General features: G+C 50.8%; 1 protein-coding gene across 3 annotated transcripts in view; it reads right to left on the reverse strand.

The window, feature by feature from the left end:
* Window positions 1-422: 422 nt before the first annotated feature.
* LOC142243583 (uncharacterized) overlaps window positions 423-15,737 on the reverse strand; it is a 28,230-nt gene continuing 12,915 nt past the window's right edge. For all 3 annotated transcript variants that reach the window (XM_075315645.1, XM_075315646.1, XM_075315647.1), the window contains exons 3-5: window positions 14,360-14,548; window positions 11,491-11,629; window positions 423-1,426 (exon numbers count right to left, since the gene is read on the reverse strand). In XM_075315645.1, the coding sequence (XP_075171760.1) occupies window positions 636-1,426; window positions 11,491-11,629; window positions 14,360-14,548 (1,119 nt within the window). In that variant the 3' untranslated portion in view covers window positions 423-635. The remainder of the gene's footprint in view (window positions 1,427-11,490; window positions 11,630-14,359; window positions 14,549-15,737) is intronic.

Genomic DNA, 15,737 nt, shown 5'->3' on the forward strand with positions numbered 1-15,737 from the left:
TTCCATTATTAAGCTTGCATACAGCACTCTGAACAGCCAGCTTCTTTATCAATGACCTTTTGTGGCTTACCCTCCTTGTGAAGTGTGTCAATGACTGCCTTCTGGACATCTGTCAAGTCTTCCCCATCATTGTGTAGCCTACTGAACCAGACTAAGGGACCATTTTAAACACTTAGGAAGCCTTTGCAGGTGTTTTGTGGTAATTATTCTAATTTTCTGAGATAATGAGTTTTGGGTTTTCATTGGCTGTAAGCCATAATCATTAACAGAAATAAACACATTAAATAGATCTAATACATAGGAATAGATCCCTCTGTGTGTAATGACTCTCTATAACATACGTGTTTAATTTTTTGTATTCAATTAGTGAAATAAATTAACTTTTTGATGATATTCTAATTAATTGACATGCACCTGTATACAAAGGATGACGGTATTTGATTTTTTTGTGATTTTGTAAGGATATTTTCAACACTTTTTTTAAAAAAAAAAGTTATCAATTTTTAATCCTTTTTTAGATATGGACATATAAAAGTAATTCATCATTTTAATATACAGATACTGGTAAAGTTTAGGTCAGGACCTTCCTCAAGGTAATGTTCCCATACAGGTGCGAGGGCCTGTAACTGATCGTTTCAGTGTGGAGCTTTCAGGTGTGCGATGAGTCCAGATTTCTGAACGAAGCTTTTATCACACTGTGAACACGAAAAAAGTTTTCCGCTTGTGTGAAGTTTAATATGTTTAGTCAGATATGATTTCTGTGTAAAGCCCTTGTCACAATAAGGGCAAAAGAACGGCTTGTGTCCAATGTGAATCATCTGATGGCAATGGAGGTTGGATTTCAGCAAGAAACGTTTTCCGCACTCGGTACAAGAGAACGGTTTCTCCCCTGTGTGAATGCGCTCGTGTTTTGTCAACGTTGCTTTTTGGGCAAAACTTTTCCCGCACTGTCGACAAGAAAACGGGCGCTCCCCTGTATGGGTTCTTTGATGTTCAACCAATTTTGACTTCTGGGTAAAGCATTTCCCGCAAAACGAACATTGCTTCTCTCCAGTATGAATCCTTTTATGTTCTACCAGTTGTTCTTTCCTCATAAAAGACTTGCCGCACTCGAGGCACGTGAATGGTTTTTCCCCAGTGTGAGTGCGCTGATGGGTGAGGAGTCTTGAACGAAACTTGAAACTTTTACTGCAGTCGGAACAAGAAAATAGCTTCTGCCCTTTCCGGCGCTGAGAAATTATACCCTGGGGACAGAGACCAAATTGTTCGGATGTAGGTGCGGATACTTGTTCGTTTTCACTTAGGTTAGATGAGGTGTATTCAGCAGGGATCGGACTCTCTATACTCTGCAGTATAGAATTTTCTGAAATCTCTTGGATTAAATAGTCGCCTGTTTCAAGTTTGGGAGTAAAGATTATATCCTCATCTGTTGGGAAGATAAAAAGAAATGTATGTAAATGTTCAATAGGTTTCACGTGAGTAACTAATGAAATTAATTTAGCAACATGGCGTTAATCTCCAATTACTTTGGCCATTTATGGTTTATAGTACTGGCTTCAAAATATTAAAATGGGTAAACCCAAAATCTGAAGACAGCGGGGGCGGACCGCCGTCTCTACAGGAAGCGGTGGGGGGGGAGGACCTCCGTCTCTACAGGAAGCGGTGGGGGGGAGGACCTCCGTCTCTACAGGAAGCGGTGGGGGGGACCTCCGTCTCTACAGGAAGCAGTGGGGGGGGACCTCCGTCTCTACAGGAAGCGATGGGGGGAACCTCAGTCTCTACAGGAAGCGGTGGGGGGGAACCTCCGTCTCTACAGGAAGCGGTGGGGGGAACCTCCGTCTCTACAGGAAGCGGTGGGGGGAACCTCCGTCTCTACAGGAAGCGGTGGGGGGGAACCTCCGTCTCTACAGGAAGCCGGGGGGGGGGAACCTCCGTCTCTACAGGAAGCGGTGGGGGGGAACCTCCGTCTCTACAGGAAGCGGTGGGCGGGAACCTCCGTCTCTACAGGAAGCGGTGGGGGGGAACCTCCGTCTCTACAGGAAGCGGTGGGGGGGAACCTCCGTCTCTACAGGAAGCGGTGGGGGGGAACCTCCGTCTCTACAGGAAGCGGTGGGGGGGAACCTCCGTCTCTACAGGAAGCGGTGGGGGGGAACCTCCGTCTCTACAGGAAGCGGTGGGGGGGAACCTCCGTCTCTACAGGAAGCGGTGGGGGGGAACCTCCGTCTCTACAGGAAGCGGTGGGGGGGGAATCTCCGTCTCTACAGGAAGCGGTGGGGGGGGAACCTCCGTCTCTACAGGAAGCGGTGGGGGGGGGGAACCTCCGTCTCTACAGGAAGCGGTGGGGGGGGGGACCTCCGTCTCTACAGGAAGCGGTGGGGGGGGGACCTCCGTCTCTACAGGAAGCGGTGGGGGGGGGACCTCCGTCTCTACAGGAAGCGGTGGGGGGGGGACCTCCGTCTCTACAGGAAGCGGTGGGGGGGGGGACCTCCGTCTCTACAGGAAGCGGTGGGGGGGGGACCTCCGTCTCTACAGGAAGCGGTGGGGGGGGGACCTCCGTCTCTACAGGAAGCGGTGGGGGGGGGACCTCCGTCTCTACAGGAAGCGGTGGGGGGGGGACCTCCGTCTCTACAGGAAGCGGTGGGGGGGGGACCTCCGTCTCTACAGGAAGCGGTGGGGGGGGGACCTCCGTCTCTACAGGAAGCGGTGGGGGGGAACCTCCGTCTCTACAGGAAGCGGTGGGGGGGAACCTCCGTCTCTACAGGAAGCGGTGGGGGGGGGGGGATCTCCGTCTCTACAGGAAGCGGTGGGGGGGGGGACCTCCGTCTCTACAGGAAGCGGTGGGGGGGAACCTCCGTCTCTACAGGAAGCGGTGGGGGGGAACCTCCGTCTCTACAGGAAGCGGTGGGGGGGGGAACCGCCGTCTCTACAGGAAGCGGTGGGGGGGGAACCGCCGTCTCTACAGGAAGCGGTGGGGGGGGAACCGCCGTCTCTACAGGAAGCGGTGGGGGGGGAACCGCCGTCTCTACAGGAAGCGGTGGGGGGGGGAACCGCCGTCTCTACAGGAAGCGGTGGGGGGGGGAACCGCCGTCTCTACAGGAAGCGGTGGGGGGGGAACCGCCGTCTCTACAGGAAGCGGTGGGGGGGAACCGCCGTCTCTACAGGAAGCGGTGGGGGGGGGGGGGCCGCCGTCTCTACAGGAAGCGGGGGGAGGGGACCTTCGACTCTACAGGAAGCGGGGGGAGGGGACCTTCGTCTCTACAGGAAGTGTGGGGAGGGACTTCCACCTCTACAGGAAGCACGGGGGAGGGACTTCCACCTCTACAGGAAGCACGGGGGAGGGAGATCTCTGCCTCTACAGGAAGCGGGGGGGGGGGGAATTCCCGTCTACAGGAAGCGGTGGGGGGGAGGGGAACCTCCGTCTCTACAGGAAGCGGTGAAGGGGGGGGAAGGGGAACCTCCGTCTCTACAGGAAGCGGTGGGGGGGGGACCTCCGTCTCTACAGGAAGCGGTGGGGGAGGGGACCTCCGTCTCTACAGGGAGCGATTGGGGGGACCTCCGTCTCTACAGGAAGCGGTGGGAGGGACTTCCACCTCTACAGGAAGTACGGGGGAAGGAGATCTCTGCCTCTACAGGAAGCACGGGGGAGGGAGATCTCTGTCTCTACAGGAAGCACAAGGGAAGGGGGGGGATTCCAGTCTCTGCAGGAAGAGGGGAGGGGATTCCCGTCTCTGCAGGAAGCGGGGGGAATCTCTGTCTCTATACAGGAAGTGGATCTGCTACTCTCTAGGGAGCTGGTATGGATGTCTGTCTCTTATCTCCCATGTCTGTGAAACTGCGTACTGGTTTCACATACTTGCACTTTCTGTTTGGTATAGGTAAGCCATTGAATTGTAGCAAGGGCTATGCTATATACAGTCATATGAAAAAGTTTGGGCACCCCTATTAATGTTAACCTTTTTTCTTTATACCAATTTGGGTTTTTGCAGCAGCTATTTCAGTTTCATATATCTAATAACTGATGGACTGAGTAATATTTCTGGATTGAAATGAGGTTTTTTGTACTAACAGAAAATGTGCAATCTGCCTTTAAACTAAATTTTACCGGTGCAAAAGTATGGTCACCCTTATCAATTTCTTGATTTGAACACTCCTAACTACTTTTTACTGACTTACTGAAACACTAAATTATTTCTGTAACCTCATTGAGCTTTGAGCTTCATAGGCAGGTGTATCCAATCATGAGAAAAGGTATTTAAGGTGGCCACTTGCAAGTTGTTCTCCTATTTGAATCTCCTATGAAGAGTGGCATCATGGGCTCCTCAAAACAACTCTCAAATGATCTGAAAACAAAGATTATTCAACATAGTTGTTCAGGGGAAGGTACAAAAAGTTGTCTCAGAGATTTAAACTGTCAGTTTCCACTGTGAGGAACATAGTAAGGAAATGGAAGAACACAGGTACAGTTCTTGTTAAGCCCAGATGTGACAGGCCAAGAAAAATATCAGAAAGGCAGAGAAGAAGAATGGTGAGAACAGTCAAGGACAATCCACAGACCACCTCCAAAGACCTGCAGCTTCATCTTGCTGCAGATGGTGTCAATGTGCAACGGTCAACAATACAGTGCACGTTGCATAAGGAGAAGCTGCATGGGAGAGTGATGCGAAAGAAGCCATTTCTGCAAGCACGCCACAAACAGAGTCGCCTGAGGTATGCAAAAGCACATTTGGACAAGCCAGTTACATTTTGGAAGAAGGTCCTGTGGACTGATGAAACAAAGATTGAGTTGTTTGGTCATACAAAAAGGCGTTATGCATGGAGACAAAAAAACACAGCATTCCAAGAAAAGCACTTGCTACCCACAGTAAAATTTGGTGGAGGTTCCATCATGCTTTGGGGCTGTGTGGCCAATGCCAGCACCGGGAATATTGCTATAGTTGAGGGTCGCATGGATTCAACTCAGTATCAGCAGTTTCTTGACAATAATGTGCAAGAATCAATGACGAAGTTGAAGTTACGCAGGGGATGGATATTTCAGCAAGACAATGATCCAAAGCACCGCTCCAAATCTACTCAGGCATTCATGCAGAGGAACAATTACAATGCTCTGGAATGGCCATCCCAGTCCCCAGACCTGAAGATCATTGAAAATCTGTGGGATGATTTGAAGCAGCTGTCCATGCTCGGCGACCTTAACTGAACTGGAATTGTTTTGTAAACAGGAATGGTCAAATCTACCTTCATCCAGGATCCAGGAACTCATTAAAAGCTACAGGAAGCGACTAGAGGCTGTGATTTTTGCTAAAGGAGGATCTACAAAATATTACTGTCACTTTTATGTTGAGGTGCCCATACTTATGCACCTGTCAAATTTAGTTTAAATGCGGATTGCACATTTTCTGTTAGTACAATAAACCTCGTTTCAATCCAGAAATATTACTCAGTCTATCAGTTATTAGATATATGAAACTGAAATAGCAAAAACCCAAATTGTTATAAAGAAAAAAGGTTAACATTAATAGGGGTGCCCAAACTTTTTCATATGACTGTATATTTAAATTATTTGTCTTTTACTGAATTTGTGTGAAAAGACTGGCAATGCTTCAAGATGCTCTTTTCTAGTACAAGCTATATTTTATTCTGAATTCTTTTTGTCAATGGCAGCATGAAAACATTCTGCCATTGGAACGAAAAAAGAGAATTTTGTTTACTTACCGTAAATTCTTTTTCTTATAGTTCCGTCATGGGAGACCCAGACCATGGGTGTATAGCTACTGCCCCCGGAGGACACACAAAGTTACTACACTCAAAAACGTGTAGCTCCTCCCTCCTAGCATATACACCCCCTGCTAGCCAGATCTAGCCAGTTTAGTGCAAAAGCTGAAGGAGGACATCCACCCACAAGAGAGACAGAGTAAAAACCGGAAGAACCGGAACCTCTGTCTACAACAATAACAGCCGGTGAAGACACACGGAACAAGAAACCTGCCAACAGGCATAGGGAGGGTGCTGGGTCTCCCATGACGGAACTATAAGAAAAAGAATTTACGGTAAGTAAACAAAATTCTCTTTTTCTTCATCGTTCCTATGGGAGACCCAGACCATGGGACGTTCAAAAGCAGTCCATGGGTGGGAATAAACAGACAACTGAGAAGCAGGCAAACCTAACTTCACAAATGGGCGACAGACGCCGGAAAAATGCGTCTGTCCAAGCCCACGTCTGCCAAAGCATGAGCATGCGTTGGGAGTGCTTCGAAAAAGCATGCAGACTAATTTGAGCTGCAGTCTGACAGACCTATTGAGCCGCAACCTGGTGCCTGAAAGCCCAAAAATAAAGGCGCCGACAGGTCTGCCAAATGTGCCCCGATCCCCAGCGGGGAAGGCACCTGAGTACACTCATAGGTCTCGGAAATGGCCGACCTAGGCCAACATCAGGGTCAGCTTAGATGCCGAGAGACCGTTACGCTGACGACCAGTCAGCACTAGAGAGGTGCACCGCCTAATAACGGCGGTGCGAGACACATAGATCCGGAGCGCCCGCACCAGATCCAGGATATGCAACGCTTCCTCAAGCGATGAACAGGAGCCGGACAAAAGGAAGGCAGGAAAATTGCCCCGGATAAGGTGGAGACAGAAACCACCTTAGGGAAAAAAGTCCGGAGTCGGACGAAGACCACCTTGTCTTGATGCAAAAGACCAAAAAAGGGGAACGACTCCGAGAGAGTGCAGCCAGAACTCTCAGGCGGGAAATTATAGCCACTAGAAGGTGTACCTTTCTGTGAAAGATGAAACAACAAAACCTCCCCAAGAGGCGCAAAGGGGGGTTTCCGGGAACCGGGAGGACCGGATTAAGGTCCCAGGTCTCCATAGACCGCCGGAAAAGCGGAATGATGTGAGATGCGCCCTTAAAGGAGCGCACCAGAGCCAGCCGGGCGATACGCCGCTGGCACATACTGACAGGGCCGAGACCTGTCCCTTAATGAGGGATAGTCCTAGCTGTAGACCGGACTGTGGAAGGGACAGGAGGGTCGGCTAGGCCAAAAAGGTCAAAGGACACTTTGGAGCTCGAGTCAAGGCAGAGATGACTTCGGGAAGGATATCAGAAGTCGCTAAGATCCAGGACTCAAGAGCTATGCCGTCAAGAACTCTGACGGGAAAAACGGACCTTTTGAGAAAAGGTCTGAACGGTCCGGAAGATGCCATGGCAACCCAACGGACAGAAGGAGCAGGTCAGAGGACCAAGCCCGCTTGGGTCAGTCTGGAAGAATGACCCGACGGCCCCCTTTACCGATCTTGCGCAGGACTCTGGACAAGAGGTAGAGGGTGAAATTCGAAAAGAGACAAGCTGGGATCAAACATGAACCAGTGTGTCTACCGCAAAACCTGAGGATTGTGGACCGCGGTTGGACAGCTGAAATAGCCTGCCTCGTAGTTTTCACATCTAGGATGTGGACTGCGGATACGGTGGACTAAGAGTCCCTTGTCCACTGAGGAATGTTGAGCCGCCAAGATTGCCAGGCGGCTGAGCGTCCCGCCCTGGAAGCTGAAATAGGAAAACGCTGTCACGTTGTCCGACTGGACTCGAATGTGCCTAGCCGCTCACAGATGGGGAAGGCTTGGAGAGCCAGAAATACAGCAGTGATTTCCAGCACATTAATCCAGAGGGCTGATTCGGACAGAGTCCAAGCGCCCTGCGCTCCACGGTGGAGATATCCTGCTCCCCAGGCGGATAGGCTAGCATCCTGGTGAGGATCACCCGGGACGGGCCAGAGAGGAGCGCCCCTGAGACAGAGTGGCCGAAGCCACCACTGAAAACGAGCCTCTGGTCAGTGGCGAAGCCACCACCCCGTGGGAGGATTGAGTTCGCTTGTACAGCGGAAAACATCCAGACTCAGAGGACGCAGGGGAAACTGGGCAAGGAACCGCTTCCATTGACGCCCCTGGTTCGAAGTCAGAGTGGACTTAGACAGAAAGACAAGCCACCCGAATAGGTCAGCGTGGCGAGAGTGAGCGAAGCACTCTGCTAAGAGTCAGCACAGGATGAAGCCCCAACAAGAAGGCTGACCAGGGCAAAAGATCACTGCCAAACCCTAGGGGGGCAAGGACCGTAATCACAGCTGCCTCAATGATAATATTCGAGGGGCCTTGGCTAATCCCAAGGGAAGAGCCACGAATTGGACCACTCCGATTGTCAAAACGTAGTCAACGCTGGTGAGAAACTGCGATTGACTCCTGCCGATAGGCAGCTCTGATGCCGATGGCTGCTAAGGAATCTCCTTGGGCTCTTGATTGATCCGGTGAGAAAAACACACGGAACAAAACCGAGACTCCATGTGAAAACGCCCCACCTGGCCATGCTTGAAAAGCTAAAGATCCAGGTCGGAAGGCACCGCCCTCTTCGGGGACTAGGAATAGATTTAAGCAAAAATCTCAGAACCGTTCCCAGTCGGGAACCGGTACAATTACTCCATTGGCCAGCAAGAAATGCCACAGCCTGTGAGAAGGCGGCGGCCTTGGAGCCGGGAGGAGTTGACAGAAAAAATCTGTTTGGCGGGTGGACAGAAGTCCATCCTGTAGCCCAGGGAGATATAATGTCGCCCCCATTTAACGGAGACGTGTTAGAACCCTACGTCGCCAAATGGAGAGAGCCTGCCACCGACCAAGGAGGTTGTTGGCGTGGCTAAATAGCTCGGAGGAAACTGACTCAGTGACAGCATCTCCTGCGGTCTTCTGAAGACGCAGCTTCGAGCCATTTGGTTCCATGAACCTAGGCTGAGCTAGAGGACGATCAGATGGAGGAACGGAAACCATCGAAACCTCAACTGATTCCTGCCCTGGACAGGTTCCCTGGTTTAGGTTTGTGGCAAGGAAGCACACTCCCCGCCAAGAGCTTCCTTAATTTCACCCAGCTTGGTTCCGGGGAAACTGGGCCCACCAAGGGGGAGCCCAGCCAGGAACCTCCATAGAGGCATCTGCCTTCCAATTTCGAAGCCACAGGAGCCTGCGGATAGCGAGGAAGGTAGCCCAGACCACCGCCGTGCGGCGTCTAGCATGGCAGACCTGGCAGAGGATGAAAAGACTGAAGTCTGGAGTTCAGGCAACCGTTTTGGGCATAGAGTCCCTGTGAGAGAATGCATCTCATCCAGAGAAGCAGAGAAGTTACAAAAAACCGCACTGCTGTAAGCTGAGGAGAACAAGCTCCTGCCGTTCCCATACCGACTTGGCCCAAAGGACAACCGGGCGGACCGCAGAACCTTAAGTGAGGAGCCATCAGCCACTGACATAACGGTCCGGGCTGAGCCACCTGAGGTGAATGAGCCCACTTCTTGACCACCATTGGTGGACAGGGGAAACACAGTCCTCAGAAACACGCTTCATCTCAGAGCGGATTGAGGTCCAGTACAAAATTAATGTACGGTAGAATCCTATAGAGGTGCCGTCAGCCACTGATACAACTAACCGGGCAGTCTAGACCGGAGTGGCTACCCTCTCTGAAGGGAGGGGGAGACAGGCAGCAGAACCCCGCTGTGGGGTCTGCAGGATAGGCTGTGGGCTTGGACGCAGCGGGCTGAAAACTGGAGTGGTTAAGTAACACACTCCTTGACCTGCTAAAGGTAAACTGTGCCTTTCTGCCAGCGGGGAATACTCCCCTGATCAGGCGGACACAAGAATAATGGACGCAAGCCAATCATTCGCATCTGCGTCACCTACGGACGGATCAATATACATAAAGTAGCGTCCGTGTCCGCGGTAGAGACATCTTCCTCGTCCGGTGAATCAGCTCGTAATCGGAGCTGCGGGACGGGGAGGACAGGGGACCCTGCGTCTCCCTGTCAGGAGAACGGGGTCTGAGCCCAGAAGGAGAGTCCCTTGTGAGCTTGGCCGAGCGAGCAGAAACGCCCTGAGAGGGGAACTGCATGCTCAGCAGATGCCGGGACAGCCGACCCCTGGAAATAGGAATCCTATGGGGGTCAGCCGCCAAAACCGGAGCAGCTGGAGGGACCATTAATGAGCCCCCATGCTGAGGGGCCACAGTGGTTAGGAGCTCGGTATAGCCGTACGAGACTACCTGCAGTGGATAATAAAAAAACAGCCTGCAGCCTCGCTCTGTGAGACATGCTGCAGAGGTGGGGGCTCTGTCTAGCATGCGTAGAATACCCAAGTCAGGGGTTCAGCCTGGGGGGACTCCCACCTAAGAACCATTACAGTGTGCCGGTTCAGGCAATATGAGGTTACATGCAGCACATGTAGAGTACAGCCTTGTTGCTTTGCTGCTAGAGTGAGACATGCTGCTGAGGAGGAGATTCTATGATAAAGAATTAACTCCTTCAGAATGCCTGAGAGTGTATAAAAAGTGCACAACCAGAGGTTGTGACTTATCAGGCCATATTATGAGTGCCCTCCGGATTCCAAGCCTGGACCCTCAGCCAGTATTCCCTCCCTGTGCTGCAGGGCAGCCAGCGCCGACCAGTGTACTAAGACGCTGAGAAAATGGCGCCAGAGTGAGGGGGGGAGGCGGGGGTTAACCCAGGAGCGGGAATCGGAGGGCGAAGGAGATGTACAGGGGAGGGAATCATCACCTCAAAAAGGAGCGTCCTCCCCTGTGCAGAGCGGCCGGCGGGCGGCTCTGCAGCGTCCCCCTGCATGCCTGACATGCAGGGGAACGAAACGAAACTAGGCCGCGGCTGAAGCCGGGGCCTAAAGTTATGCATGCGGCCGAAAATCAGGCCTCATCGGCGCGGTTCTCAGTAAAAACTGTGGAACCGGCCGGAAACACAGTAAACAAAGCAGCATTATTCAGCAATCACTGTCCCCCGCAATAAAAGTGCCCCACATGCAGAAAGACCCTCTGAATAAACGTCTCTATACTTAGCTTTGAGACGCAGGGTCCAGTCCCTGTGGGGTGGGGGTCAGTGCTCCATCCAGCAGGGTCCTGCACAAGGGCTGCGGATGGAGGCCGGTCTCCTGCAAGGCAGTGAGAACCGTGTTGGCTCCCACTTCAAATCAGAGCCCCTAAGGGATGTTGAAGGAGCGCGGCATGAAGGGCTCCTGCCCTGAAGTCAACCTTAACAGCACTGCCGCCAGGGGAGTGTGAAGGGACATGCCGGGGGTCCAGTGGACCCGCTTTTCTTCCAAATCTTTGTAAAAAATGAAAAATCAAAAAGGGATGCATGTGTGTGTGTGGATCCTCCTGACACAAAGCAAGAAACTGGCTAGATCTGGCTAGCAGGGGGTGTATATGCTAGGAGGGAGGAGCTACACGTTTTTGAGTGTAGTAACTTTGTGTGTCCTCCGGGGGCAGTAGCTATACACCCATGGTCTGGGTCTCCCATAGGAACGATGAAGAAATAAATATAAAAATCATTACTTTATTGTACGGGTAAAAATTTTCCTTTACAGTGCACAGTGTTCATTACTGTAGGAAGAGTTAAATGACGACGTCCTCACCCACCAACCCCTTGTAGCCTCTTAATGAGGTCAATACTAATTTACCATAGATGGTTTCTGCTTCCGGTGATGGAAGCTGCTGGTCATCCAGGACGATGTTCTCGTACAGATTCTTGTTTTTATCTATATAATCCCATTCTTCTATAGAGAAGTAGACAGCGACGTCCTGACAGCGCGCAGGAACCTGCAATATACAAGGATACACACAGGATTACAGGCGTCATCCCATACATCATTTTCCGACTCCTGATCTTTCGTAACTTCTTGCTTCCCTGTGTGTCTTTTGTTGCTGCTCCTAATCTGTGTTATTGGGAGATGATGCCTTGAAAAAAGAAGTTTTCTTCTTCTAGCAGCTGATAATAGTTGAGTCTTTCTTACTTTCCCTCTACAAGGAGCGATAATTTCCATGTCTGTAGAGACTTTCCTCCTCTCCTGATGGGCAGAACTGAGCACAGCTGTTTAAGGCCCCTTTCACACGTCAGTGATTCTGGTACGTTTGTGCTTTTTTTTTTAAACGTACAAGAATCACTGACATACGCAGACCCATTATAATGAATGGGTCTGCTCACACATCAGTGATTTTTTACAGCATGTGTCTCCGTGCGGCGTACCCGCGTGTGCGTGATTGCTGCACGGAGACATGTCCATTTTTTTCTGGCATCACTGATGTTCCACGGACCACGCAGTGGTGTGGTCCGTGAAACACGTGCCAGAAAAAAACGTGCTTTTAAAATAATAAACATTTTAACTCACCTGGTGTCCAGCGATGTCCTCTGCAGCCCGTTCTCCAGGCTCTTCTGTGCCGGCTGATTACTGTCGCGCATATTCATTATGCGCGACACAGCCGACCCAAAAGCAGCTCCTGCAGGGGTCACCGCCGGCCGGATGCTGCGTCGCGGGAGGATTCAGCACCACGGACAGCGGGAGCGGGCGCAGGTGAGTGAATCTCTAAGTGCAATCACGGGCCACGGAGAACGGAGCCCGGATTGCACTTAGACAACCCACGTGTGCCGTGATTTTCGGCACACGCAGGGACATGTGCGTGTTTTACACGCCAGTGAAAAACGTCTGTGTTTTTCACTGACGTGTGAAACGGGCCTAATACTGAGGAACTGCGCAAATACTGACATATTGCAAAGGCAAAGACTGAATATTTCTACACTATCCATTACTTTTCAAGGCTTCTGCCCTTGTCCACGGCAGCTGGATCTCATCTTCTGGGCCTCATCTGATGTCTAATCAATGCAGGGAGTTTATCACAATTTCTTGGGGTTTTGTGTATCCTTCGGCTTTTTGAACATTGACTGCAGGTTTTCGATGGGAGGGCGGCACAATGGCTCAGTGGTTGCACTGCAGTCTTGTGGTGGCTCAGTAGTTAGCACTGCAGTCTTGCAGCACTGGGGTCCTGGGTTCAAATCCTACAAAGGACAACATCTGAAGGAGTCTGTATGTTCTCCCCGTGTTTGTGTGGGTTTCCTCCGGGTACTCCGGTTTCCTCCCACACTCCAAAGACATACAGATAGGGAATTTAGATTGTGAGCCCCAATGGGGACAGAGTTGTCAATGTATGTAAAGCGCTGTGGAATTAATAGCGCTATATAAATGAATAAAATTATTATTATATTGAGATCTGAATCCAAACTTTCAATGTTTTGTTCACCAAACAGATGGCTGTACATTGCTGCTGAGTTTGACCACCAGGTGGCGCCAAACTATAAGGAAATGTCCCGACTCTCAAATCTTCATGGAATTGATTTTTTCACAGTATGTAGATGGTAATAATTTTTTTTTTTTTTTTAATGGTGGTCTCAAGGGAATTTTTTTACCATGTTGAGAGTCAACTTTTTCTTTTCCAGCCGATGGTGTCATGCGAGGACTTGTTTGTGCAAAGCAGCTGTAATTTCTATCAATACAACTTTGCATGCAACTGTTTACTTGCTGTTATCTCCCTTCTAACTCGTAAACCCCCCCCCCTCCCCATCGGTTGTGCGACACGGGCAAATCGCTGCCCATGGCGCACAACATCGCTAGGACCCGTCACACGGACTTACCTGCCTAGCGACGTAGCTGTGGCCGGCGAACCGACTCCTTTCTAAGGGGGCGGTTTGTGCGGCGTCACAGAGACGTCACACGGCAGCCGTCCAATAGAAGCGGAGGGGCAAAGAGCAGCCGAAAGAAACTGACGCCCACCTCGTTGCCGGAGGACGCAGGTACGCTGTTGTTCCTCGTTCCTGGGGTGTCACACGTAGCGATGTGTGCTGCCTCAGGAACGATGAACAACCTGCGTCCTGCAGCAGCAACGATATTTGGGATTAGAACGACGTGTCAACGATCAACGATTGGGTGAGTAATTTTGATCGTTAGCGGTCGTTCGTACATTTCACACGCAGCGACGTCGCTAACGAGGCCGGATGTGCGTCACGAATTCCATGACCCCAACCACATCTCGTTAGCGATGTCGTTGCGTGTAAAGCCCCCTTAAGTTGTCAAATTGACCACGAGAGACAGGTGGTCTTGTAAAGCCAACCAAGGAAATAGAAAAAAAAAAAAAAGATTTGCGCTCCCCTAAGTCCGGGGTCCAGTTCGGACCTCAGTGGCAGCCATACCAGGGCAGGGTTACCTACTGCAATTCTCCACCCAGCATCCTGGGCACCTCTGCCTCTTATTAGGCCTCCCGCAAAGCCACAAAGGACCCAAGTGGACGCCACACCAGGGTAGTTTGGATACTTTTACTCAGATTTACTATGAAGGAGTAAGCTACCCAGTGAGCTTAAATATTTGCTACTGACAACTAGTTTTATTTGGGGGGAGGGGGGCAGGCTGCTACTGATGTCTTTACACTGTCACATTCCCAGCAGAATGAATGGCCGAACATCCAGAAATCATGGCGTGTAGTTGCCACTGTTGTTCTTACCTCTCCTGTTAGCAGCTGAATGATTTGGTTGGTGAGCTGAAGAATCCTTTCATTACTGGATTCCCTTTCTCCTGAGGGACACCGAGATGTCTCAATGAGCTCCTCAGATATGACAGGTCCTATAGACACAGACGGTCCGCAGGCTGACGCTATGTAATCAGCGAAGCTCTTCTTCACGACTGTGTAATCCTGAGCAGAACAAAAACACAGTAAAACACCAACATCCTGAAAAAAAGAGAATTTTGTTTACTTACCGTAAATTCTTTTTCTTATAGTTCCGTATTGGGAGACCCAGACCATGGGTGTTTAGCTTCTGCCTCCGGAGGACACACAAAGTACTACACTTAAAAGTGTAGCTCCTCCCTCTGAGATTATACACCCCCTGGTGAGCAGACCCAGCCAGTTTAGTGCAAAAGCTGAAGGAGAATAGCCACCCACAAGTAAAACAGAGCAAGAACCGGAACAACCGGAGACTCTGTCAACGACAACAGCCGGTGATAACACGCGGAACAAGAAATTGCCAACAGGCAACAGGGAGGGAGTTGGGTCTCCCAATACGGAACTATAAGAAAAAGAATTTACGGTAAGTAACAAAATTCTCTTTTTCTTTATCGTTCCTTTGGGAGACCCAAACCATGGGACGTCTCAAAGCAGTCCATGGGTGGGAATAAACAGAAAAAACTAAGAAGTAGGCAGAACCTAACTTCACAAATGGGCGACAGCCGCCTGAAGGATGCGTCTGCCCAAGCTCGCATCTGCCGAAGCATGAGCATGCACTTGGTAGTGCTTTGAAAAGGTATGCAGGCTAGTCCAAGTGGCAGCCTGACAGACTTGCTGAGCCGTAGCCTGGTGCCTGAAAGCCCAAGAGGCACCGACAGCTCTGGTCGAGTGTGCCTTGATCCCCGGCGGGAGAGGCACCTGAGAACACTGGTAGGCGTCCGAAATGGTCGACCTAATCCAACGGGCTAAGGTCGGCTTAGAAGCAGAGAGGCCCTTGCACCGGCCTGTGGTTAGCACAAAAAGAGAAGTGCACCGCCTAAGACGAAACAAAGAAACCTCCCTAAGAGGCTCAAAGGGGGGTTTCTGCAAAACCGTGAGAACCAAGTTAAGGTCCCAGGGATCCAAGGGCTGCCGGTAAGGCGGAATGATGTGAGACGCGCCTTGCATGAAGGTGCAGACCTGAGGCAGCCGAGCGAGACGCTGCTGGAACAGAACTGACAGAGCTGAGACTTGTCCCTTGAAAGAGTTGAGGGACAGTCCTAGCTGCAGACCGGACTGTAGAAAAGACAGAAGGGTCGGCAAGGAGAATGGCCAAGGAGGATGGTCAGTAGAGTGACACCGTGACAGAAAAATTTTCCAAGTCCTGTGATAGATCTTA

The sequence above is a fragment of the Anomaloglossus baeobatrachus genome, chromosome 6 (genome assembly GCF_048569485.1).
Source record: "Anomaloglossus baeobatrachus isolate aAnoBae1 chromosome 6, aAnoBae1.hap1, whole genome shotgun sequence".
NCBI lineage: Eukaryota > Metazoa > Chordata > Amphibia > Anura > Aromobatidae > Anomaloglossus > Anomaloglossus baeobatrachus.